The 26,675-nt window shown below is 27.0% G+C and overlaps 6 protein-coding genes across 20 annotated transcripts; 4 read left to right on the top strand and 2 right to left on the bottom strand.

The window, feature by feature from the left end:
* Positions 1-36: 36 nt before the first annotated feature.
* Positions 37-4,547, top strand: LOC132907686 (protein broad-minded-like). Its single transcript, XM_060961033.1, has 8 exons — positions 37-1,753; positions 1,827-2,164; positions 2,252-2,448; positions 2,527-2,859; positions 2,947-3,266; positions 3,666-3,843; positions 3,923-4,138; positions 4,208-4,547. Exons 1-8 carry the CDS (start codon positions 78-80, stop codon positions 4,313-4,315), a joined length of 3,366 nt encoding a protein of 1,121 aa, XP_060817016.1. The 5' UTR covers positions 37-77; the 3' UTR covers positions 4,316-4,547.
* Positions 4,548-4,552: 5 nt separating this feature from the next.
* Positions 4,553-8,530, bottom strand: LOC132907583 (apoptosis-inducing factor 1, mitochondrial). The gene is made up of 12 exons (XM_060960830.1): positions 8,122-8,530; positions 7,331-7,620; positions 7,140-7,200; positions 6,896-7,053; positions 6,694-6,824; positions 6,434-6,609; positions 6,181-6,372; positions 5,900-6,093; positions 5,529-5,781; positions 5,255-5,439; positions 4,986-5,183; positions 4,553-4,891 (listed from the first exon to the last, which is right to left on the bottom strand). The coding sequence occupies exons 1-12, from the start codon at positions 8,210-8,212 to the stop codon at positions 4,820-4,822; spliced, it is 2,001 nt and encodes a 666-aa protein (XP_060816813.1). The 5' UTR covers positions 8,213-8,530; the 3' UTR covers positions 4,553-4,819.
* An 857-nt stretch (positions 8,531-9,387) lies between these two features.
* LOC132907590 (T-complex protein 11-like protein 1) lies at positions 9,388-14,738 on the top strand. 11 transcript variants are annotated; one of them, XM_060960858.1, is made up of 8 exons: positions 10,420-10,550; positions 11,315-11,428; positions 12,227-12,346; positions 12,463-12,757; positions 12,838-13,356; positions 13,449-13,633; positions 13,719-13,885; positions 13,951-14,738. In XM_060960858.1, the coding sequence occupies exons 2-8, from the start codon at positions 11,418-11,420 to the stop codon at positions 14,196-14,198; spliced, it is 1,545 nt and encodes a 514-aa protein (XP_060816841.1). In that variant the 5' UTR covers positions 10,420-10,550; positions 11,315-11,417; the 3' UTR covers positions 14,199-14,738. The 11 variants fall into 11 exon arrangements, with proteins under 11 accessions (XP_060816832.1, XP_060816841.1, XP_060816884.1 ...); XM_060960865.1 differs by having other exon boundaries at positions 10,436-10,605; XM_060960857.1 differs by having other exon boundaries at positions 10,436-10,650.
* Positions 14,739-14,872: 134 nt separating this feature from the next.
* On the bottom strand, positions 14,873-19,599 carry LOC132907558 (regulator of telomere elongation helicase 1 homolog). Of its 2 annotated transcripts, XR_009658213.1 has the most exons (13): positions 19,272-19,599; positions 18,777-19,200; positions 18,435-18,690; positions 18,061-18,324; positions 17,682-17,992; positions 17,396-17,602; positions 17,153-17,315; positions 16,794-17,051; positions 16,488-16,727; positions 15,915-16,424; positions 15,651-15,795; positions 15,415-15,568; positions 14,873-15,324 (listed from the first exon to the last, which is right to left on the bottom strand). XR_009658213.1 is itself a non-coding variant. In XM_060960784.1 (12 exons), the coding sequence occupies exons 1-12, from the start codon at positions 19,402-19,404 to the stop codon at positions 15,489-15,491; spliced, it is 2,991 nt and encodes a 996-aa protein (XP_060816767.1). In that variant the 5' UTR covers positions 19,405-19,599; the 3' UTR covers positions 14,873-15,488. The 2 variants fall into 2 exon arrangements, 1 of the variants encoding a protein (XP_060816767.1); XM_060960784.1 differs by having other exon boundaries at positions 14,873-15,568.
* Positions 19,600-19,813: 214 nt separating this feature from the next.
* On the top strand, positions 19,814-22,508 carry LOC132907668 (glucosamine-6-phosphate isomerase). Of its 4 annotated transcripts, none has more exons than XM_060960978.1 (6): positions 19,814-19,971; positions 20,647-20,795; positions 20,936-21,220; positions 21,296-21,654; positions 21,785-21,866; positions 22,213-22,508. In XM_060960978.1, exons 2-5 carry the CDS (start codon positions 20,672-20,674, stop codon positions 21,860-21,862), a joined length of 846 nt encoding a protein of 281 aa, XP_060816961.1. In that variant the 5' UTR covers positions 19,814-19,971; positions 20,647-20,671; the 3' UTR covers positions 21,863-21,866; positions 22,213-22,508. The 4 variants fall into 4 exon arrangements, with proteins under 4 accessions (XP_060816961.1, XP_060816989.1, XP_060816979.1 ...); XM_060961006.1 differs by lacking the exon at positions 19,814-19,971 and adding an exon at positions 19,998-20,017; XM_060960996.1 differs by lacking the exon at positions 19,814-19,971 and adding an exon at positions 20,233-20,430.
* A 257-nt stretch (positions 22,509-22,765) lies between these two features.
* On the top strand, positions 22,766-26,351 carry LOC132907647 (uncharacterized). The gene is made up of 2 exons (XM_060960926.1): positions 22,766-23,567; positions 24,819-26,351. Exons 1-2 carry the CDS (start codon positions 23,078-23,080, stop codon positions 25,571-25,573), a joined length of 1,245 nt encoding a protein of 414 aa, XP_060816909.1. The 5' UTR covers positions 22,766-23,077; the 3' UTR covers positions 25,574-26,351.
* The last annotated feature ends 324 nt before the right edge of the window (positions 26,352-26,675 follow it).

The raw sequence follows: 26,675 nt of genomic DNA, 5'->3' as shown, positions 1-26,675 counted from the left end.
AGGTTTCATTTACATGTTCGAGTTACTCTAATTGTCTAAACATGGTTGTATAGATAGAATTCATTTATTTTGCAAATATGGAAAGTGATATTTCTCCAAATCTTCAAAAGTGGATAAAAAGATGCTTGAAAAAAGAATTTGAAGCAAATATACAAAAATCATTGAGAGAAGACGTGGACAATATTAATATTGCTCAAAAGATTATACGTTCAAAAGAAATGTCCATTTTAGTGAATTCTATAAGAGCTACAATCGTTGAACAATCTGCTTCAAGATCTACATCAACTTTACTCTCCGATTCGCGACCACAGTCATCCTCCTCTTGCATCAGTGATCAAACAAGTGAAGATTGGAATTCTCCATTAAATAATGATGAATGCTATAACGTTATTCTTGATAAAATTAATCAAAATAAACCTGCTCATGTAAGATTAGCTGGTTACGAAATTTTATTAAAAAGTGAGCTATCGAATTTAAATAATAATCCCATATGGGATACGCTTCAAAAAACTTTATTGGATGGTCTTATAGATGAAAGTAGATCTATTTTTGAAGCTAGTTTACAGGTACACGCTAAATTGCTCTCTTGTTTACAATCGTATGATGTATATACTAATTTATTGAATGGTTTTAATGCTCAATACCACTCGCAAAAGACATTTGAAATTTTACCTACATTAATTTCTGGAATTAATTTTAAATTCTTTTTCCATGAAAGAATATTTCGTATCATACATCTAATACTTCGTTATCACGAAGAAAAGTTAAAAAGTGCAAGAAATCCTGACAAAACTATAGAACAATTGATAGAAGAATTTATAATATTTTTGAGTACACATGAATTTGGAATTGCAACACAGACAAAAACATTAAATATACTGAATATTATTTCTGTATTAGAACCACGTGCTGATTGGAGTAGAAAATGGATTGTTAGTCTTGCTACTAGAAAAATATTTCTAACTGCTATAGGGAAATCACCAAATTTATTACAACAAATAATGCATTATGTACAAAGAGGACTGGAAGAGCCTCCTCATTCAATAGCAGTTTCTATTTACGATGATCCAATGGAAGTTATTATTAATGGAAGTACAGTGGAAACAGTAACTTATCTTCATTGTTTATGTTTTGTATCCCAACTCTGTGTTTATAAAGCAGGCCGTGAACTTCTAAAGGAAAATACATTTGACATTCCATTTTCAGTTTCTGGATTTTTAACTGCTTCTCTGAGAGCTTTAAATAAATTATCCATAGAAACATTAAGCAGTGTATATGATGTTTCTTGTTATGCTCTACAATTTGTTTTAGACCAACCAACTATATTATATGATTATGAATTTTATCATATTGCACTATGTCATTTATCATCTTTTTCTGAAAATAACATTAATATATGGCCACATACATTAAATATTATTCTATGTATGTTAGACACAGCAGATGGTTCTACATTTCTTATCTCAGAATGCAAAGAACATACAGTAAATTTTGAAAGTAACATATCTAAATGTCCAGCTATGTTTATTATAATAATAGCATCAAATATGTTACGGCAACCTTTATCCATAATGAATGTAGAATATCTTGTTAAATTATTTGAAGTAATACAGAAGTTATTTAATGTATTTGATGCATATGAAATAATACAGTATAAAGTAGAAAAAGAATTTTATCCTGCTGTATCATATTTTTATAAGAAATTAGATAAATCTTATTTTGAAAATGAAAATAAAGCTCAACAGATAAATAGGTAATTTAAATATATATGTCATCTGTTTTTATTAGTTAAATATAGTATTAAGAAAGTAAAATTTTATTTATAGTGCAATTAATACATTATTACTTAAGATGGTATCTATACCATATGGATTGAAAAGTCTTGTTCAAGAATCATCAGTATTTCAAGAACTAATTGAAGGATCTACTGCACCTTTAAGAATGTCATGGACATCAATTGAAGTAGTTAACTTTGTATCATCTGCTGCCTTTTTTCATTTGGGGTATAATGTAATTGCTAATCTTGCACCCCATGTTCTATCTACCTTACTCTCAGAAACATGTAAAATACTAGAAGATCCACACTATTTTCATGACCCATGGGATCATGAAAATATTCAGAAATTTTTACATATACTAAAAATTTTTTCTCTTAATTTTAAGTGTAAGAATAATGATAAAAATTTTTCATTATGTCATACTAATTTAATTTTAATTTGTTTATATAAATTATTTATCGTTTATTTTATAGGTTTTTCTGCATTTATGTCAAATATAAAAGAATCATACAATAATGAAGAGCACAATTATCCACTTAATTTATTAGAATTATTTAATGATTCAGTAAATTCTGAATCAAATTATCACTATTTAGGGCTTCTATCATTAAATATTGTAATTTGGAATTTGAATATTTGTTTATATCTATTAGAATTACTGAATTTTCAGGTAATACATCTACATGCTATAAGACTAAGATATTTTGATCTCTTCTTTTTTATATTTTTATGATATAAATCTTTCCAGAATATCTTGTTAGGATTTCAAAATTTGAATACAGAAGTAATAAGCGAAAAACTGAATACAAAATACATTGATGATTATACTTTAATACAACATAAAATTATATCTAAAACATATTTTGTTAAAAGTAAAGACGAAGAAGAAGCTTCAGAACCAGAAGAATGTAATTTACCAAAGTTACTTCCATTGGAATTAATCAAAGAAAATTCATTCTCAGAAACCGAATATGGCACAGAATTAGAAAGTTTACTTAGAGAAAATAGATCTGGATTATTAGATAATAATTGGGTCCAACAAATTAGAGAAGCGTATATAGCATCGCAAGATCCAATAAAGGTAAATGCAGGTTTTCTGCTTTTATTGGGTTCAGTTTGTTAAGTTTATCTTGTTATATTTTTATAAGATAAATTTTTTATTTACTAGAATACAGTATTAATTCAACTAGTTGATCAGATGCAGAAAGCAATTCCTACTTCAGAATGGGGAGAAATCTTTCAATGGAAGGAAAACATATCATCAAACATAGATTGTTGGTTTTCAGAAGAAATACACGGAATTGATTTAGTTCTGTATTATGCAGAACAAAATGATGTTTTGAAAAATACAGTTGAAATGAAAGAAAAATTACAAGAATTTATAAATGCGTGTTATGCATTTATACAATATGAAAGACCAGCAAAATTTGATGGATTTGATTGGTTTTTATCAACAGTATTCATTATTTGTAAAGGGGATGTTGACAGGTACACACAAAATTACCAGTGGAAATTAAATTTTTGCATAATATAATTTTATATAAAAAACACAAACATTTTATAATTATTAAATAATTGTTTTATTTTTTACTATTGTACTTCATACATATACCTCAGTTGACCGCGAATATACCCCTGGTAGCAATTTCTAAATGCTGTAGTATCTTAATAAATAGATCAGAAACTTTCTGAACAAAGTAGTATTGAAATTGCTACTACTTTTTTTGAGAAAAAATTATGGGGTAACTCTAGCTAGTCAATGTATCATCATTGGTAGGTCTCAGGTTGAAAACTTGGTCATCATTGCAATGATAATGCACATAAGACAACTATTTCACATCATTGACCTATATTATATTATGATATAATAGCATATGATAATTGCAGATGCAAAACATTTATTAGTCAATTAATTCAATTCCCAGTAATTCCGTTTTTATGGTGTAATTTGGGGAAAGTTGTGGATAAAAATATTAAAGAAGAATGTGCCACACAATATACATTTATGCAAATATTAGAAAGTATTGTTAGTAATGAACTTCCACATATCAAATTTGCACTTAAGGTATATATTGAAAAATAAATTTCATTCTTATTTGCCTTCCATCACAGATTATTATATATTAATTTATATTTCAATGCAGAATGCTTCTGGAGTGGATTGGTCTTTAATATGTAATTTAATGGTATCTCAATGTTTTTGGGGTATACTTCCATTGCCCCAAATTATGCATTTTTTCGCAATTTGTGTTTTGTTCTCGCCTGATTATATAATATATTATTGTGTATCACTTTTATATCATTGTCAATTTTCAATAATGGAAAGCACAACGAATGGAAAACTGTGGCCAGAACATATGGTATGTATCACAACACATATTAAATATAATGCCTACATATTGTATAATTTATCTACGTTATTTATATAGGTTTTGGATGATTATCAATGTCACAACTATATCAAATTTATGGATTCATTAGACAAAAGATATGGGAACAAAATTCTACCAAAATTTTCCGTTAAAGGATTTAATTAACAAGAATAAAATATAAAAATAGCAAAAGATTTCATTTTTTAATGAATATTCATTATATTAATAAAACAAGATAATTATATAAAAAAATATATATATTAAATAATAGAACTACCTTTAAATATGTCAACACAAAACGACTTTTAAAACTATTATTTTGAAATAAATTTAAATGTATGTATGAACGTTTTCACATATATAACTATTATTGGTATGATATAATATTAAACTCTGATTAACTAACAAAACATTTGCATTTATTTTCTAGTAAAATTCACATTTTGTAACTAGTTTAATAAACATATCTCATTGTCTATAAGAATGTTTCATTTTTATAGAAAATACTTTGTACGTAATATGTGCAATATTTATACAAATCGTATTTTATAAACTCAGGAATAAGATATCAGTTGTAGACTTTTGTTTTATTTGTAAAATGTTTTAGAACTGATAGATAAATAACCTTATGTACAATAATGACACGATATAGTTTTTGTATTAGTGGAATCAGTCATCGTGAATAGTGAACAGTTTTGCTACTTCATTTAAATCGTCATATTTTGTGCCTCTTGCAAGCACCTGTAACAGATGCATATATAAAAGAAATATATCTTTTAACATATATTTTATAAACACTGAACTTTCTTCTGTTCTACACATTTCATGAACGCACCTGTCTAGCAATAGACATCCGATTAAAGATGTTCCAAAGAACTATGCCAACCACAATATCATCACGTAAATAAAAAACTACTCCTTTTCCAAAATCGTCATATTTTTTAGGTTCTTCTAGTGAGATTTTTGAATTATCGGAACATTTTGATTTATCTGTTTCTTCTAAGCTTGATTGTATTTGTGTTGAATTCAATTTCTGTGGTTTAAAAATACATAATATATGAATAAAATTAATTATAATTGTATTATTAATATACTATTCATTACCTTCGTATCTGAAGATTGTGTGATTTCATTTGAACTATTAACAGATGTTATCGAAGCATCTGACTTTGTTGTTTTTACAAAAACTCCTACAGTTGGCAGTGATGAATCCACAATACCAATTGCTTCATATCCAACCTCTGGTCCTAAGTCGGACCAAAACATTGATTGATGTAGATATGGTTTTCCTAGTTAACACAGAAATATAGATTTTATCATTTATCATTTTATCTTAATTTTTATATTAATAACATATATTGAGAAAATCTTAACTTACTTGCACCAGTCATATTTTCTCCTGCCAATCTTCCTGAGATTACAGCATGATCATGATGTTCTACTCTTCTTCTACCAAGTCTAATATCATAAAAGCAAGCTGCATCTCCAGCAACCCAAAGATTACTCCTTGCTTCTAATTCCGCATTAACAAGAAAACCGCCTATTTCAGGATCTGTTTCTAAATGTGAAGCTTTTGCCAAATCAGTATTTGGTTCAACACCTACTGCTACAATCACTTGATCGGCATCAATCTTTCCATGTAAACAAAAAAAAGAAAAAAAAAAAAAAAAGAATAATCACTCACTTATCAACAAACTACCACTTTCATTATTATTTTTATTTTTGTGTAGACATTTAAATAAAACGTACAACACGATTATCCGAAAGGACGAGCGATAATTGTCCACCTTTATAAGAATAATCTTCTACTTCAGAATTAGCAATACAATTAACACCTTCTAACATTGCTTTCTTTGTTGCCCATTCGCTTAGGTATTGTGGTAATACTTGATCCATTATAAATTTCTCTTTATATACTTGATATACTTTTCTATTATCAGGTACTAAATAATAATAAAATTAGTTATTATTTTATGTTAATAATTAATTAAACAATGGTATTAATGATAAAAGATGTAATAAAAACCTACAATTACGAGCCAATGAGCAGGCAAGTTCCGAACCAAGAAATCCTCCACCAATTATAACCGTATTTTTATACTTAGGATTATGCACAGCATCTTCTAAATCAAGAAAATCTTCTTTTGTTCTGAAGGTTACGATTTTATCTTTAAGTTCATCTTGCATTGATTCAAAAACTGGGAGATTTTTAGGTGATGCACCTATAAATATATTATAATGAAAATTGTATGTAAATTTTAAATATAAATTAATTATACTTACCAGTTGCAATAAGACACTTGTCATACTTTATTTCATAACCATCATCAAGCATGACAGTTTTGTTTGGAACATCAATTTTTGTGACTTTCCAACCTGTAGCTACAGCCACACCACCTTTATCAGATTGACTTAAATTAGTAATATCTGAATAAAATTCTGGTGGTTCATAAAATATGCTGTAAACATAATATATAATAAATTACTAACTATATAAAAACATAATAAATTTCTATTTGAATAAATGATCATTCCATTATTACCTTCTTTGAGCACCATTCCATTGCTTAAAAAGTAATTGCGCACTTATTTTTCTATCTCTATTATACCAAAGTTCTTTGGATAACGGAGGTCTCATATACGGCAAATCTCCTTCTTCTGTTATTACTAAAACCTAAGGAAAATACTGGTTATGTTATTAGATCCTAGTTCAATAAATGAAGAAACAAAATTATTATAAAGCACCTTAGCTCTAGGATCTCTAGATTTAATAGATCTAAATGCAGAAAATGCAGCTGTTCCACCTCCTATTAAAAGATAAGGTATTTCCGAAGGGAATGAACTAGAAGTAGGTGGAGATTTAGTTTTTTCAAGTGATCTAATTCTCCTTCCATTCTTTTTTCCTAAATATGTGACATAAACATAAATTAATCATGAACATCTACATTTAAAAAAACATTTTATAAGTACAAGCTCTTATTCAACTTACTCTTACTTACATCCTTTTGAGAATCTGTTTTTTTCATAGTAAACCAATTTGAAGAAGATATCTACAGAATATGTTTCAATGAAAATATTAAAAAGAAAGAAAAAAAAAACAAAAAATTTATAATATTATAATCTGTTATAATCAAGAGTATAAATAAGACATGATACACAAAGAAATCTCTAGTACCATACCGCATATATTGTAACTCCTGCTATGAATAATGTTGCCAATATTTTCCAATATGGCGATGAAGGCTTCTTGTCATTTGGTTTCTTTGAATCATCTGGTTTTCCGCAAATTTCATAACAAGATGGTGGACAAGATGCATTAGGATGAGACTCACATATAGGGACAATTCTTTTTTGTTTGGAATAACTACTTTCAGGTACACATTCTTCTGGTTTTATGGTGGTCCCTGGAGGTTTAAATGCTTTATCATTTGTATTGCTACTATACCATAAATTATGAACACTAAATATTCCTAAAATCAGAAAAATATAATAATAGTTAATTTAAGAATAATTCTCATTAAACATTAATTTAGAAATTGTTTAAATATAAATAAAATTAGTAATTGTTTTACTGGAAGAAAAATAAGCATTATGAAATAATTGTAATTGAATAATATGCTCTACACAACTTCTAGGTTTCATTTAATAAAAGGATTTTTTTCATCGATAACATCATATGAAACAAATATATTGAAAAATTGTATACATTGTCTGACTTTGAGGTTATATTGCATGGTGTACTTTCAGATAAATAAACTGGATATAAATTTAACAGAATATTAATTGAAAAATCATTTGAATGTGTATATACAATTATAAGATCTTAATGTCAATGTTTGTAATTAGAATGTCAAATAAAAGATTTAACTTAATATCTAATTGGAAAATACTAATAAGCTCAGTAGCAGAAGAAAAATTGATATAAATTAAGAAAAAACGTGTTTTTGAAAATTAAGTATATCAGTACTTACCAACATATTTTGAAGGTCGACAGTAGTGATTGGCATATGAATGTCTCGTAAGTTTTGGCAATCGTCCTATGACTCTACCGTATCTTAACATTTTTTACGGGCCAATTTTGGCCTTACGCAATATGGAGGAAGCGCGTGTGGCCGGTTCTATTATCCACACGCACGACTGGAAGTCGCTCTATAGTTTTCCCTTTATACTTGAATGGCACAAGACACTCCATTACCAAATTTCTTTAGGAAACAACTTGTTGTATTTACGATTCATCGATTTTGAAACAATTCCAGAGAAATTTGTTATACAGCGGGAATAAGATTTGCAAATATGTTAAAATATTTATTACAATTTTAATTTATTAACGAATGACAACCGCGCATACTCCACATAGATAATCGCGCAACTTCATGCTAATACAAATGAAGCATACAGAGCGTACATATGTACCTACCATTTAATTTTATCATCTGAAATATATATTTCCATTATAACACAAAATTTGAAAAAATGTTTCTTACAAAAATTACATAGTTTTATAGGGAGCAATGAATAGCAAAAATAGTTTTATTGTGTGTTACAAAAGGTTAACGAGATAAAAAGACCAACTTTGTTTTTTTATTGAATGTTACATTTTGTTTGTTTGTAAGTTATAGCCATTTCGAAGACAAATTCAACGATCTATAACACTAAGAATGCCACTAAGTATAATACTGATATGTCAGCGAAAATCGTATAAGCAAAATTTTCTGCGTAAGTAATAAGTATAATGTGATGTTAATCTTCAACTCTTTAGAATTCTTCATTTGTTTTTCAACATTCCAGCGACATTTAAATAGAATTTAAATTCTCCTTTGTAACTTTCGCTGATCTTGAAGTATTTATATATACTGTTATAGCTCATTGAATCTGTCTTCAAAATGACTATATATGAATATATATACATGTACATATAACATAAATATGTGATTTTGTTCTTATAAATCATTATATTAAACTATCATTATCATTATATTACCTTAAATCTTTTCTTTCTCCTTCCTTGAGGATCAACAGAAAAGCTAACATTAAAAATTGATAATACATATGTTTTTATTTATGTAAAAAATTTGAAAGAAATTTGTTTTTTTGAGTAATTTTATATATGAATTGTGTTCTTAGTGTCAACATATCAAATGAATCTCAGGGATTCTTCTAATTTAATAGGGAAGCTTGATTCTGCTGCCAGTAAAAACCGCGCGATGAGCCGACATTTTGAAAATTGTAGAAATTTTCTCGATTAACAAGTTATGGGATATCCTCATCAATTGGTCATAAGGAGGTGTGTAATTAAATACTTAGGTAGTAAATACGTATATACAAGTACATAATCAACCGATTTCTTGGAAAGTCAAATATTTTCACCATTATAGGTATACATGATATACATATATATATATGATGATTTTAAAACTATACATAAGTTTGCACATATTCGTTTAATTTGGACAAATGAAACTGATTAATGAATAGAGAAAATAATTAAAAACGTTTTCTTTGATATGAAATAATATTATATTTTTGATAAGAAATTGTAATTATGTATAATAACAATTATATTAGCCATACTATATATAGTATTATGAATTGCAAGTTAATATGAATTGTTTAAAAAGTCGAAGGATAATCGTTAAATATACATTGTGTTTTTACTTACTTTTGCGTAAGAACATATTCTGACTAATTCATTTATTAGTACCTATACAACCTTTGTAAGATTCAAGGTGGACAACAGTGACTCATATTATTTCCAAAAATGGTTCGTCTGCACCTTGAAATTCTTAAGATCTGATGTATCATCATTATTATTGTAGCGATTTTACTATAGATATGAACTTCTCTGAAACCAAATTATTCAACTCTATATTTCCTTATTTCGTAAATCTGTATATATCTGTATATATCTGTATCTGTATACTTCGTAATTGATTTTTTTTGTAAATTTCAATTTATGGAATAGCTCAGTATGGTTTTTAATTCTTGGCTTATATTACATGTATATAGTTTATTACATATGTATGTTTTGTAATATGTAATATGTCTTGTCATTTATAAACAGTATCATTTTTAATTAAGCGTAAAATTACACTGTATATATTTTTTAATGCTATTAATGTATGAATAATGTACATATCTTTATTTCCTGAATGTATCATTTTATTGTTTAAAATAGTATGTAGAAGTATAAATATCTATAAAAGGATATAAAAGATAATTATGATAATAATAAAAATAATTTTGCGAAAACTAAGAAATGACAATTTGCAGAGGACGCTACTGTCTTATATATTCTAAGTTCACTGTTGAGCATCAACCTAAAAAATTGTAAATACACAATTCGTAGTTGTTTGGAACAAAATTGATTTTTCAACATGACAATTTATATATAAAATTGCTGGTAAATTTATAATAGAAATATGAATTGTATTATGTAAAAACATTGGAATGTTTTGGTAAAACATCAAGTCTAAATATTATTTCGACTTTCTAGTGAAAGTGTAAATATGTTTCCACAATTAAATTGCAAATTATCAAATATAATTAAATCTAGAAAAAGGCACTTTCGTATTCTTACGTTTCTAAATAAATAAATGGTAAAAAATCAGTTTATGTATACAATATTGCAAATTTAGTTTTGTTTGTAAACAGATCAGCATATACATGCGTTGTTTGATTGGAAAGTAAAAAAAATTGCATTCAGAAAAATATTTCGAGCGATATGCATAAATTATTATTTTTGATATAAAATATCTAGAATTGATATCAAAAATATTTAGAAACTGAACTTTTGCGAAAAGTGCATTTTTTAAATAAAATATAGAAACTATGGTAAGTTTTAAATTCTAAATAAAGAATAGAAATATAATGTTAATCTATGAAAAACTTTTGTAAGTATACATATAGTAATTTTATTTATTTTTTATTTTACAGACAAATATTTATAATGGTTTTGTATTTAATATACATAGTATAAAATATCTTAATAAATAACATGAAATATATTATAATCAATAATTATTTTAATATCATATATTAAATATGTAGCAGATATATATGTAAATCTGAGATAGGTTATTAAAAAATAGAAATATTATATCAGTCTTTTAAAATCAAATAAGGAGAGTTGTTCTTATATACACCTTGTGAATGTTCTTTTTATAGACAAAGTTTGACCTCCTTGTCTTCAATATCTATTGCATTTAAGTGCCAGCTGTTTCTCAGTGCTGATCATGCTACAACAAAACAGTTAAATCAAAAATTAATCATGCCAAATAGGTATATTTTTCATATATTTATAAAACATTTTAATCACATAGTAAAGAATATATGATAATTATATGAATTACTATATTTATTATCTAATTATAAAATATCTGTTTATTAAGAAAACTACTTTTGGAGGCAAATTTAAATTTTATGAAGTAGAATAATAAAATATTTCTTTTTGCAATATATCTGATTTAAGGAAATATTATTCGACACATATTTATTTTTCAATTTTATTTCTAAAGACAAGATTATTATGATAATTATATGTTGAATTATATGAAACACAGATTTTTTATTATTTATATTGCTCAAAAGAAATTTACATGTTTTTAGATATTGTTAAACATATGCTAAAATGGTACATATTTTGTTAGGAATAAAATTTCGGTTAGTGCTGGAGTAATGTGGGGTATTACTCTTTGCTGTCTCTTTATTAGTTGTAAACTTTGATATTCAATGGCATCGTTAGATTTTATTTCTGGTATTTTGTTTTAGTCAGTGCACCTTTGTATAATCTGAGATCTGTAGTGTTATTTATATAACTGTTTATTAATTTTAATACACTAATTATAATTTTATATGTAATGATTACTGTGTGTTATATATTAATCAAATGGTGAATATTAAATATGATATTTAACAGTAAATAATTAATATTGTTTTATTGTTTATATTTTACAATGTGCATTGTTTTTTATTATTTGTTATGTTATTTATTGCTATAGACTAATGGTATTTTCAAATGGTATGAGTTTGTATTTATGTTATCACAATTAAATTTTAATAATACATATTATTATATAGGAATCAAAAAATGGAAAACAATGAAGAACAAAAATCCAATATCAATGAAGCTAGCACATCTGTACCTGTAGATTGTAAATCTGATTCTCATCTTGAGACAGAAGAAGAAAATGCAAAGGGGTAAATTATTATTTTTTTAGTTGAAATGTAATATGATTATTTTCTTAATTTATTCATCAATAAATGTGTTTAGATTTTATATTAATATTTTTTGTAATTAAATGTGTACCACACAGGCAAAAAACACCAAATTTTGTGGTAGGTGGATTAATAGGAGCATCACCACCAAAATTTGTTTCTCTCGAAGAAATCATAAATGCTGCAAATGGCATGAAAAATATGGCATTAGCACATGAAATTGCGGTGGATAAAAATTTTCAGTTACAAAAACTTGAACCTGATGATGGCACAATTCAAAGAAAAGTAAAAGAAATTATGCATAAAGCTTTTTGGAATTTATTAGCAGAGCAATTAGATGAAGATCCTCCAAATTATACACAAGCGTTGGTTTTACTAAAGGAAATTAAAGAAGTAGTATATTTATATAGATTTTATGAAATAATGTATGATTTCTGTATCTACAGATGTTCAATAATCTTTCTTTTTTATAGACATTAGATGAACTAGTATTACCACATCATGCAAAAATTCGAGAAAATTTAAAAGAAGTACTTGATGTGGATTTAATTAAACAGCAAGCAGAAAACGGTGTTTTGGACTTCCATCATTATGCACAATATGTGATATCCATTATGAGTAAAGTTTGTGCGCCAGTAAGAGACGAGAAGATTCGAGAACTTAGTCAAAAAACGCATGTTATTGAAATATTCAAAGGAATAATGGAAGTACTGCAATTAATGCGACTTGATTTGGCAAATTTTACCATTACTATGATGAGACCAAATATAGTTGCTTCAAGTATTGAATACGAGAAAGCCAAGTTCGCTGAATTCTTAAAAGTTAATACAAATGGTCTACAATTTACAGAAAAATGGTTGTTGAGGCATTTTGATCCAACAAATGTTATGAGCAGTTCATCTGATATTAATGCAGCTCGTCAGCTTACCCATTGTCTTTTAACTGAAGCGTATCTTGATCTTCTAGAATGGGATTTTAGTCCAGATGCAGAAGTATATATGCAAATATTTATGTTAATAATATAGTCATTCCTCGGTTATTTGAGTTAATAATAATACAAATTTTATTGCCATCTGTTTTACAGACTTTGATGCTTGATCAAAGTAGATTACTGGAATTGCGTGATAAGACCAGCAGATTAAGCATTATAGGATCTGTAATATTGCTAGTAAATAATACAGTAGGTGCACCAATTCATGGTGTATCAAATTTTAAGAAGAATATTAAACAACATCTTAATGTGTTGTTAGATTCTGTACATTCAAATAAGTATGTACATAATAACATCTGACATATATATATAAGTAGTCATAAATTAAATTTTTCATATTAACTAACTTTTTCATATTAATAGGGATTTGGAAACTGTAATGCCAAATATTGTATTACAAGTAAAAACAGAGCTGAAAACGACATTGCAAGAAATCAATGCTGCTTCCTTATCTCCAGAAATAGAAACATTATTAGAAGGACAGATATTGGATCTCGTCAATCCAGAACATAAAATAAGGCATCTTATAAGTAAGTATTGTATGGGACCTATAAAATTTATTTTATATCTTATTTATTTTGTATACCTTTTTTAGATTTAAGAATTCGGCAATTTTTACAAAAAATAATATTATCTCAATCTACGGCACCACAACAAGTTCCACCTGGACTTTCATCACTACAAGAAGAATTAACAGCTATAGTAGCTCAATTTTTGATACTTATTTCTCATAATCGAAGTGTATTTGGAGAATATTATCAAGAAATCATTACTAATGCACTTATTAAAAAAGAAACTGAAAGTAATAAAGATATAAGTGCAATTCATACCATGGACTTGTAAAGCAATTGAGATTTTAATCAATTTTTGTAAGGGAAATATATTTATGTGTTCATAAAATAGCACATTAATTAAAAAAATAAGTGACATATATATCTTAAAGTAACAATTTATTTGTTTTCATACGTTAAGTTTCCTAACAAAAAAAAAAAAAAAAAAAAAAAAAGGAATATATATATTAAAAACATAAAAACAAAAACGTTATACAGAAAAAGTTCTGATATTGATGTAAGTTATAAATGACACAATTAATTGTACGAGTGAAAAATACTTATAAAAAGGAAAAAACAATTTTCACATATATTGCAAATAGTAATTATTTGTTTTTAACTATATGCAATCACTATTTTACATACAAGTTAACTGTAACTTAATCTTTACTTTGTAGTTGCATATTATGATGAGCTGCAACTTATTTTTTATATTTGATGCTTTAACACGATTTCCAAATGTTATTTTAAATATTGTATTCAAAATCTATAATGAAAAAATATGTAACATATTTGTATATACATGCAAAAATTAAATTAATTCATAACTAAATTTTATTGCATTTTTTGAAATCACTAAAATCATTTTAAGTTTATTTATTATATCAAATGTAATTCATAAATTGCTATATAGATTCTGATATACATACAACATTCTATTTTTTTTATTATACACATATTTCCGTATTTTTACTAGAAAACTTATATTATAACTTATATGTATTGTATATTATACAAATGGCTTTTGAATATCAAGTAACAAACGTTCACTGCTGAAATATAAGTTCTTTATAACCATAATAATATATATTTATTTACACGATCCTATTGCACAAAGATATTTTCTAAAACTTTTCCAAAAAAAATGTTGAACAAATTCAAGATATATTATTGAACCATCCTATAGAATTTTGAGATATGTTTTGTAAAAATCATCATGTTAGTTCAAAACGGCGTTACTTTCAAAACAATAATGAAAAATTGTCAGACAACACAAGATTTGTGATTACAATCTTAGGCTACACTAATATACAAAAACCAGGATGATCTTAAGCTAAAATGATCTCACTTCAACGTGATCTTGAATTTATAGGATTGTTACAAGTATCCCAGGGGTTGTGAGAATTTGAAGATATAGACTCAGAAAATAAATATGAATCTATCTATATATCTATATTAATCTAGATATAGGTAAAGTTATAAAATATGTGTAATTCGTTAATACTTACTTGTAACGTGTTTTTAATAATAACTCTTTATATTAAAATGTTATGAATCTTTAAATTCTTTTCTATGTTTACTGTTACGTTTGTGTATTAGTGATCAAAGTAATATGATTTTCGAATACAGAAATGTGTTGCTTCTTTACAAAATATTTAAAACCTAGAAATTGTGTTAGATCAATAAGGGATTATAATATCACACAACTGATCTACATATATATTTATCAATATATATAAAATACCTATAAATAAATGAAGCAATTCCTTATTAGGGGAAAATAGATTTTGAAGTATTTTTAACAATTCCTCCAGATTGCCTGTTCTTGTATAGTCCTGTATCATTTTCGCAAATATTTTATAATCAGCTTCTGATAAAGATCGTTTTACCTAAGGAATGTATTATATGCAAAGTTATTGTAATATAAATTTCTTGTTAATTAAAGTTTTATTCATTATGTATATTTATAATTAATCATAACTAGTCATAATCGCAGATGATTACTTACTTCCTTTAAATATGCTTTGCCTAAAGCTTTTTTATCAGTTTCTTCATTATTAGTTTCTTCAAATATTTGTTGAGAATATGTTGTATTGTCTGTATGATCCCTATTTACACATGAAGAAGTTGAAGCACCAGATAAATGTTCATTAAATTCTATTGGTAACATCTTTATTTTTCTTTTTTTTGTGGCAGGTTCACCGCTATTTTTTGTTAGTTCACAAGTGGTATTATCACTCCTTAATTTACAATTGCTAAAATTAATTACAGGCTTTGATTCTGTTTTCAGAAGTTCAAACAAGTTTCTTTTTTGTGTTTCAACCGATTGTTTACTTTTCTCATCTTTCTTAGTATAAGAATCGATATTGAAGATATCTTCAGTTGAAGGGGTTTCAATTTTTTGCTTCAAAGTAGTTTTTCCGGTGCGACACACGGTTGTATCAAATGATGCTGATATTGCTGGTAATGAAACATAACTACTTGTAAATTGTACACCAGGCATGTTCGGTTGTGGAAACTGAAAATAATTATAAAATAGTAATACTTAAGTATGTTTCCTTTTTTATAAAATTAAACTTACAGTGTGTCCTGCATATCTGAAAAAATCTTTTAGCTCTTTCATAATAATACCAAAAGAGGTAAAATTTTTTATATGAGGTCTGAGCCAAGCAGATAAATGTTTCTTAAAACTTGGATTATCAAATCGACAGTCACAAAGAATTATAGCTCCATAATCATTTTTATGACGTATTATGCGGCCAATGGCTTGGTTAACAGCTCGTGATGCTTCAAGCTGGTACCATTGTTGACCAGACAAAGCCTGAAAGGAATAAGATGCATAAAATTAACATACTTGATGAATGTTTAATATCTCAATTCTAATTACCTCTTGATTTTGTTTTTTCATTTCTTCTAAATACCGTTGTTTTAATATAACTCTCGGATCTTTTAAAGGTGGAAATGGAAGACCTGTAATTAATACAGCTCTTCCATTTGCATTAGCAAAATCAAGCCCTTCACTCACTTTACCCCTACAAACTGCCATAAAAATAGCACCTTTGCAAGAGGGATCTTTAATTTTTTCATAATACTCATTCATAACATTTATAAAACCATCTCTGTACTGAGGTTCCACATATATAGGCTGATAAATATAAATAAATAAGTTTTACTATCTTAATTATAATATATATAGCTATAATCATTTGAATATTATCGAAATAAAAATTAATTAAAGGTAATTACTTTACGATCAGCAATTTTGGTCCACAAACCTGTAGTTTGCCATTCTTCTTTACACTTTTTCATTATTGGGTATGAAGGAAAGAAAACTAATAGACCATGAGGAATAATACAACTAAAGTTAAGCACTGTTCGCCCAAGAGATGCTATATATTTTGGATCATTTCTAAAACACAAATTATGTTTTTTACATGATGTATTATGAAAGGGATTACATATTACATACAATATATTTAATATAAATACCTTGTATTAAAAGAAGAATTTAATGAATAACCATCAGGTCCTTGACTAAGGACACCGACACAAATTTGATCTCCTTTCACAATATGCGGATTTTCTAATTGAATTTCAATTGGTATTCCAAGTTCAGATATGAAAGGTTTCAAAGGAGATAATGTACCACTTGTTAATATTATTGAACGCACACCTTGGTCCATTAGTTGTTGCATACTTAATTATTGTAATTAATATACAAATACATCAATACAGTCTATTCAAAATTAAATGCAGTAATAAAAGAAAGATTTACCTAAATCCAGGACTAAAACACCAATAACTGATAACTTTGCCTTCATTCTTTTTAAGTATTTTTTTTGTTTCCCAAACTTCATTTTGTTTTGTTTTTTTCTGTTCTTCTAATTGAATGTACACTTTATAACATTGTTTGATTTTTTCTCTATAGCGTGGACTATTACCACTGCTAAATACAGTTTTTAATAGGTCACTGAATTTCTGAAGTGCATGACCTTTTCTTGTAAATGGAGAAGTGCTTGTAGTTGTTAAGTAAAAAGCAATTTTCTCTAACTTCTCTATTACAAGTTGTTCTCTGCCATGAGTTAACTGTTGAATATATTTATTATTTTTATACTTTACAGAATTATACAAATTAGAAAATATTAATTATGTACTTGTGCCTTTCCTAGCAATTCAAAAATGTATCCACCAGGAAATGTATCTCCCTCATTGCGTTTTAGGATTTCTATAGCATCAATAGCTTTCTCTAATTCCAGAAACATAGCTTTTAAAATACATAAGTCATCCGCAGTAAAATCTTTTACAATATTTCCTGAATTTTCCATTGAAAAATCATTTTCTTGTTCAATATTACTAGCCATATCTTCCATTACAGCTGTTATTTCATCAATGCACATTGCAATATCTGTACTACATATCTACAGAAATTTTATATAGAATAATTTCTATATATATTTTACCAACTTAATTACACTCAATTTTTCTTACATTGATAATAATTGCTATTAAATATAAATTAATTTAATACCTGTAATGATGCTGCTTCTTCACATGTTTTCTCAATATTGTGTGCTTCATCTAAGAGAATAATATTATTTTGGATATCTATGCCTTGTGTCTTTCGTGATTTTGAATCCAGTAAGTAATTATATGGCATAAAGGTAATATCTGCATTCTGTTTAAGTTCCCTGGACAAAAAATATGGACAACATTTAAATTTTTGTCCAGCTTTTACTAAGTCTTCTATATCAAGTACTTCTTGTTTAAAAAGAGGATCATCCTTCCTAAAACATATATTTCTTTATCAATATTTTTTGTTAACAAAAAGATTTATCAAATTTATTAAATATTAACGTTGCAGTTTTTTTACCTGCTTTCAACATTATTGTAATAGAAACATGTCCTAGATTTGATTTTAGAATGACACATATATATTTTGTTTGAACTACTAGTTTCTTTCGAAACTTCTGGATGAATACAAAGCTGATCTCGAGATCCCAAAACAGCTGTGCTTACATGTTTATAGGAAGTTCTTTTTAATTCTTGCATCGCTTGCGAAAGTTGGGAATGAGTTCTAGATGCATAGATAATTTTTGGTGGTGCCCAACCTAAATTACTAGTAGGCTCAGAATCTCCTGTTCCTTCTTTAAGTCCATTACTCAATTGTTTAAAAAAATGTCCACCAAAATCAGGCTTTTCAATTGCACCTATTAATGATTGTGCCTGTAATTGTGCTTTCTTTGTTAATAACCAACTTAAAGAAGAACACAGAAGACTGAGTGTTTTCCCCGTACCTACAACATTTCTATGAATTAGTTTTAATATTTCTTAAATAATATATAATAATAAAAAGAGTGAATAATACCAGTTGGAGATTCCAAAACACCATTTTTACCGTTTTGAAGACATTCTATCACTTTTGCCATATATTCTTCTTGTATCGAATATGGTTTAAAAGGAAAATTTACAATAACGTTATTAATTGTCACGTCTGGCATTGCAACGTTATAAATTTTATGCAATGTACACAAAAATTAAGATTTTCATAACATAAGAAATGTGGATTTCTCAGTTAGCATTTATAGAAACATCAAGATCACATTCCCGCCAAATTCTGAGCTACTTTGATATCAAATTACATACACCATTAAGGTATTTACTTACATACATATGTATGTATAAGCACTAACTGATACTAAGTATACAATTTATATTTGTCTGATACGTATCTATTACATATAATTAACTTTTCTTTCTAAAATTATAATAAAAAGAAAATAATAGGAAATATATATTTCGTTTATTAGATTTCGAAAAAAGAAAATATATATGTAATAAAGGTATATAATAAATATTTTATTTTCGATTTATCAACTAGTTTATTTTGTATAAGAATCTATTTTCAAGTACTAACAACATCTATAAGTGGAATATATATTAAATCTTTTGCTAAATAGTAAAGCCTCGAGATTAGGCCATTCGCATTAGTGGCATCAGTCGAATGTCAGCTGATTTCATGTTTGACCAACTACTGTAAGAGTAGGTAATTCTTAATTTTTCTTCAGGTTAGTATACTTCTATCATCTTACATTTTTTGGTTTCTTGCAGCAAGTATAAATTATTATATGTTAGGGTGTTGTAGCATTCGAATTTATAAAAATTACTAACATATTAAAATTTATTAGTTAGAAAGATTTAATATTTGTTTTTTAAAGAGTAATGACTATTGGTTATTGACCTTTAAAATAAATTACCGAAGTCCATTCAACATTCCTGCATTTAAAACATGCGCACCACATACGACATAATAAATATGTATTCGAAATAAGTTTTTGACAGTGATAAAATATATATCTATTGAATACATTTGCGTTTACTTCAAGATTTTAAAAATAAAGATTAATAGGGAGAAAAGACCGGAATACAATTTTGATATAAAATTTACTTTAATCAAATGAAATATTTCATGTAAAGATAAAGATAATATAAAATTTGAATCTGAAATTCTGTGATCTCAATATTCTGTATGTTCAGATAAGTTCTTTGCCATAACGATATCTCTGCATATATACTCGCATAAATATATTATCGAGAACTGATAAAATTATACTGTGCATATTTATATAATTAATTGAAATGTTAGTCATATTATTGAAAAATTATATTTCATTTTTATAAATTATTAAAATTTTTTCGATATATATTTTCTGATTGTGTCTACAATTTTATAATTTTTTCAGTGTTCAATTACAACATAATTGTAAAATGCGTTTAGTAATCTGTGATACAGTGGATTATGTGGCAGAATGGTCTGCTAAGTATGTTTTAAAAAGAATTAATGATTTTCAACCAAATGAAAACAAATATTTTGTTCTTGGTCTTCCAACAGGTATGTATTACTGTATGTATTATTATCTTTTATATATTATAAATAGAAAAGAAACAGAAAAAGAGAGGGAAATATTTAATGTATGTCCATTAGCAATGATTATGGGCAATAAATTTACAATGGTTGATTATCATCTTTAGGTGGTACTCCTTTAGGGATGTACAGGAAACTTATAGAATACTATAAAGCAGGAAAAATTTCCTTCAAGTATGTAAAAACCTTTAATATGGATGAATATGTTGATTTGCCCAGGGACCATCCAGAATCTTATCATTACTATATGTATAATAATTTCTTTAAACATATAGATATAGATCCACAAAATGTACACATTCTTGATGGTAATGCACCTGATCTTATAAAGGAATGTGATGATTTTGAAACTAAGATTAAAGAAGCTGGTGGTATTGAATTGTTTATTGGTGGTATGTAATTTGTAATATAACAAATAAGTTCATATAAAAAATTAGTTGGATACAAAACAAAATGTTGTGTTTCAGGTATTGGCCCAGATGGTCATATAGCTTTCAACGAACCAGGTTCATCTTTAGCATCACGTACAAGAGTAAAAACTTTGGCACAAGATACGTTAGAAGCTAACGCGAGATTCTTTGGAAATGATATTTCTAAAGTTCCTAATCAAGCATTGACTGTTGGTGTTGGCACAGTGATGGATGCCAAGGAAGTAATGATTCTTATCACAGGATCTCATAAAGCATTTGCTCTTTACAAAGCAATAGAAGAAGGAATTAATCATATGTGGACTGTATCAGCTTTTCAACAACATCCCCGTACAATAATTATTTGTGATGAGGATGCAACTCTAGAATTACGTGTGAAGACAGTCAAATATTTCAAGGTATAAAATATAAATTTTCTACAATTTTAAAAACTTTTGTTTAAAATATTTGAAAAGCAAAAATTTTAGAGACATTTGTATTCTAATTGGAACTTAATTCATAACTTCTGAATTTGTATGATATATGCAGGCTCTTAGTGCTACACATCAAAAATTGATTGAAGAAGATGGAGATGCAATCCTTCGTCGTTCAATACAAAACAGTTAAAATGGTAGTTATATTTTTTAACATTGCATAAATATGGATTACACGTCTGTATTTTTGTTTTCTGTTTCTTTTTAAGTTAGAGCAAATTGAGAATTCTGCACTCCTTATTTTGTTGTTTATTACAAAAACATTACATCTTTTCTTTATGATGTTTATATAATTAATCTACATTAATAATGTCCATTAATTGTTTAATAGTATTTAACAGTTTAATAATAATTTATTAATAGTATTGTATTACAGAATATTACTTGTAATGTTATAATTTCATTATATAATGAGTTATCTAAAAAAATATTATAAATCGTTTTTGTTGTTATGATAAATTGTAAAATGTGTTATTTTTACAGAATTTATGAAATATCCACAGGAAACTGATGAAAATGGAAAAATATCGATTTAAAATAATATAAGATATTGTTATACATATATGAAAATATATAAAGTCTCGCATAAAAAGAAATTCGATGGATGTGACGAACTTTACACGGTGTACGTGTACATTATGCGAAACAATTGATATGAAAACTTTATATGATATATACACATTTGTTTCAATAAAGCACGAGTTATAGTATTGTTATTGTTTCATATTTTTGTATCAGTATATTTTTTCATAAATAAACTTATGCTTTTTGTCACAAAATTTTTATCATATACTTACCTTTTCATTCTGTGAAATGAACTGTGATATAATTAAAATAATACTTTTAATTAACAAGTGTGTCTAAACGTGTAAAAGGAAAACATAAACTTTAAATAAAATAATTTTTAAGATGTTACACGAATAAAAAAATTTTATAATGGAAACACGGGCATATATTTTGAAAGATTTGATTTCCTCCTTAAAATCGAGGTCGAACTGTAAGCAACAAGTGGGAGGGATCGTGCGTAGAAGCGATCATTATCATGAAGAGTACATGATAAGTGGAACTGAGGACAATACGTAAGTTGGTTATTGGGATCGTACTGAATTGCCAGAAAGAACCGTTAACATTTGTATTGGATAAAATTGCTGATAATAGTCACACACCGAAGTAATTGATAAGGACATTAATCTTGTTATCTTGTTAGTAGTTGATCTTATAAATTCAGTCAATATCTAAAACCTATAAATTGTTCTTTGGTGCTTCTCTCGCCAACTGTGACTAATCGATCGAAAACTTACTATTAGATTGTTTTTCTTTCGTTCGTGTACTTCTCTCTGCTATAATAATGAATGACAACAGCGATGCGTTTAAAATTAAGAATGTTGTACTCCGTGATATCGAATCGGTTCTGCGTCAAAGGATCGGGGATCATATGATCATCGCGGATTATACCAGCAAATCATTATTACCCCCCGGAGAAAATTACGGAAGTTCGATTTTTAGCGTCGATGTTGAATTGAAGGATAAAAATACTGGGAAGAAGGAGGATCTTCATCTTATTGCAAAGATGTGTCCACCAACGGAATATCAGAAAGAAGTTTTCAATAGTTCTCGTACATTTATGAAAGAAATCTTTATGTACGAGACTATTTTACCAGCTTATAATAAGTTGGAAATGGAGTGTGGATTGAGAAAGAACGAGGTGTTTGAGATTTTGCCAAAATTTTATGGATCTAGACTGTCTCTACAACCGGATGCAGAGTTCGACGACGATGCCGTTATCCTTATGGAGAATTTGAAAATTGAAGGTTACTATACAGGCGATCGATCTATAGGTATGTATACATAATTTAGTGTAATTTGTTAAGTAAATTGTTAACTACCATTCGTCTTTGAGAATAGACTAAATTTTAATTTCATTATTACAGTCTAGTACATAATTTTGGAAGTATTAAGGAAAGAGAAAATAATTATATTAAATCAATTTTTGTAATACAATAATTTAATAAATAAAATATGTTTATATTTGTGGTAATGACAAAAATATGAACGTCTATATACTATCTTTTTATAAAATTGTACATCGTTTTAAAATGTAGCTATCTTTTTAATCATATCTCTTTGTACTTTTTACGTTTAAGTTCAAAGGTTTAATTATTCGAATCATTTTTCCGATAAAAGACTGGGACACTCATTTTTACAACGAAATGATAATGAAATTTCATTTAAAGTTTGCTTAAAACGAAACATGTTAACACGAAATATTAGCGGCTTGATGTTATGTATATTTTTAACATTATATATAAATCAACTCTCTCTTAAAATCGCTTAAGATTATTAGTTATAGATTGCTTTGAAACAGTTCCTATCTTATGAACTAATAGAAGAAAACTGTATTGTATTTTTATAGAAAAAATAAGAAATGAAATAATATAAATGAAAATAATATTAACACGACAATTTTATTTTTATTTTTTATTTTAATTTAACAGTAAAACTTAATACATTCACTAAAAAATTTAATCAACATAAAAATTTATATAAAATTTAAAAAATTAATTTATAAATTTATATGTTATTAATTACGAGTAACAATGTTTAATTTTTCTACTAAGTTATGTTCAGTGTTTTACACAAGCATGTAACATGTACATGTATATAATCGTTTGATATCTATCGTCGAGATTTCTTACTCTGATCTTTTCGCTGAATCATACTCATATATCCTTGACAATTTAAAGAAATCTTTAATACGTAAATACCTTGATTTCTATGTTAAGAACTCATTCTCAATGATTTTTCGTGCGATGAGAATTACAAGTTTATATATAATATAGAATGCAAAATTTATTTAAATTTTAATGACCTTTCAATTATATTTTATTGTTAAATTTTTTTCATTTCGATCATTTTATACAAACTCTATTTGTAATAAATAACACGTACAAATTTGTTTGCACACAGCGATTAAATTTTACTTTAAGCAAGTTCCTTATAGATTTTCTAAACCTAACATTTCGAAAGATATTTGTACTTATAAAATGAAATTTTATTTTCTAATTATTCTGTTTGATGGTTTTATACAGGTTACGATTTAGAACACGCAGAGGAAGCAGTTAAGGCTTTGGCTAGATTTCATGCTTTAGGAATAGCTACGAAAGAGAAAAGACCTGGTATTTTCGAGGTGTTCAAGATGTACGCAAAACCTTTACAACATTCAGCGGACAACACGAATAATATGTTTGTATTGGTACTCGATCAAATAAAGAATGACCCAGAAACAAATCCTCATTACGAGAAATGTGAGAAAATTTTAACACAATTGAAAATGGAAGATCTTTGGATGGACGCTCTTCGAGAACCATGGACGACCATCATTCATTCTGATTTCTGGGTGAACAATGTGATGTTCCATCGTAGCGAAAAAGGGAAAATCGATGGCGTAAAATTCGTCGATTTCCAAATATACCTTTACGGAAGTCCCCTGCGTGATCTGCTGTTTTTCCTTTATTCTAGTGTAAAGAACGACACGACGGAGGAGCAAATTGATGATCTGTTGGATCTGTATTACGAAACTTTCATAAACACGCTAAGTAAAATGGGATGCAATACGAGTCTGTATACCAAGGAAGGATTTCAAGAGAAATTGGCCGAGGATGCTGAACGTGAATTCATCCATGTAAGCTGGATGATAAAGGTGCTCACATTGGATACGAAAGAAATAGAGAATTTTAACGTAGATAAAATGCAGTCTGTGCTTATGGGGCATAGCGGAAATCAATTATTTAAAGACCGACTACGGAGACTCGTGCTCGTCTTTGTTAAACGTAATTGGATATAAAAAAATTATTACGAAGATGGATCTTTCCGTACCTATAAAGTGACATCGTATATATGTACCTACGTAATCATAGCATATGATTTTTTAAATGAACGTATCCGATTTTTTCATATATAACAATCACAGATATATCACATCAATAAGAATTATATTCTCAGTGATTAATCCAATCCATATCTGTAATCTGCAACGAAATATAATCAGTTCAATTAAATAAAATTCAGTAAAATAAATCAGCGAGATAATATCAAGTCTAAATGACAGGCGACAATAGGAAAGAATTTGGTCGAAAAACAGATAACATTTAAAGATAAACTAAATCAATGATAAAGGACGAACTCATAAATAAACATTTGATTTTTGGAGAGGCATTGATAAAATTTTAATCGTCATAAATAAATTATTTTCAAAAGATATAAATGTAATTAATAGTATAATAAAAAAACAGCAGTATTTTATATTTATTATGGTATTATCGTATGTAAAAATTTCATTATTCCAACTATGTAATTATATATGTAATAAGAAAATCCTTTTTTTATACAAATTATACAGAGATATGAATAAATAATTCTTTTATGTGTCAGATTCATTGTTCACAACTGCGTAATAAAGATTAGTTGCTTTATTTTTAGTGCGACTTAATGAATTCATATCAATGAATTATTTATCGGAGGATACGAATATTTAAAAATTGTACATTAACGGACAAAAGACACATATCTTTCATTATCACGAAAAAGATGGAGTAAATTAATAAAACTATTTTTAAACACAATGCGTGTATTTTATTCAATTTACACGGAGATTAGTTTTATCTCTTATACATAAATGAACGTGATTTCTTACGATGAAGCAAACAAGATTTATGATTAATCTCGATCTATCCTTGTTTTAAGATAAACCAATAATTTTGGTTAAGATTATTTAAATTTCGTTTGTATTATATAACTGTTTTTAATTATATCTGAAGTGTAAAGAATTAGTTCACAATTGCTTCACATGTCTATTCGTTCGAGGGGACTTTGACAAAATGAATTAGATATTGTTATCAAACACATATTAAGACAAGAGATGAAATGGCATTTCGACATAATCCTTC

Source organism: Bombus pascuorum, chromosome 1, assembly GCF_905332965.1.
Source record: "Bombus pascuorum chromosome 1, iyBomPasc1.1, whole genome shotgun sequence".
Taxonomy (NCBI): Eukaryota; Metazoa; Arthropoda; class Insecta; order Hymenoptera; family Apidae; genus Bombus; species Bombus pascuorum.
The sequence above is the reverse complement of the archived record's forward strand: the minus strand, read 5'-3'. Positions and strand labels throughout refer to the sequence as shown.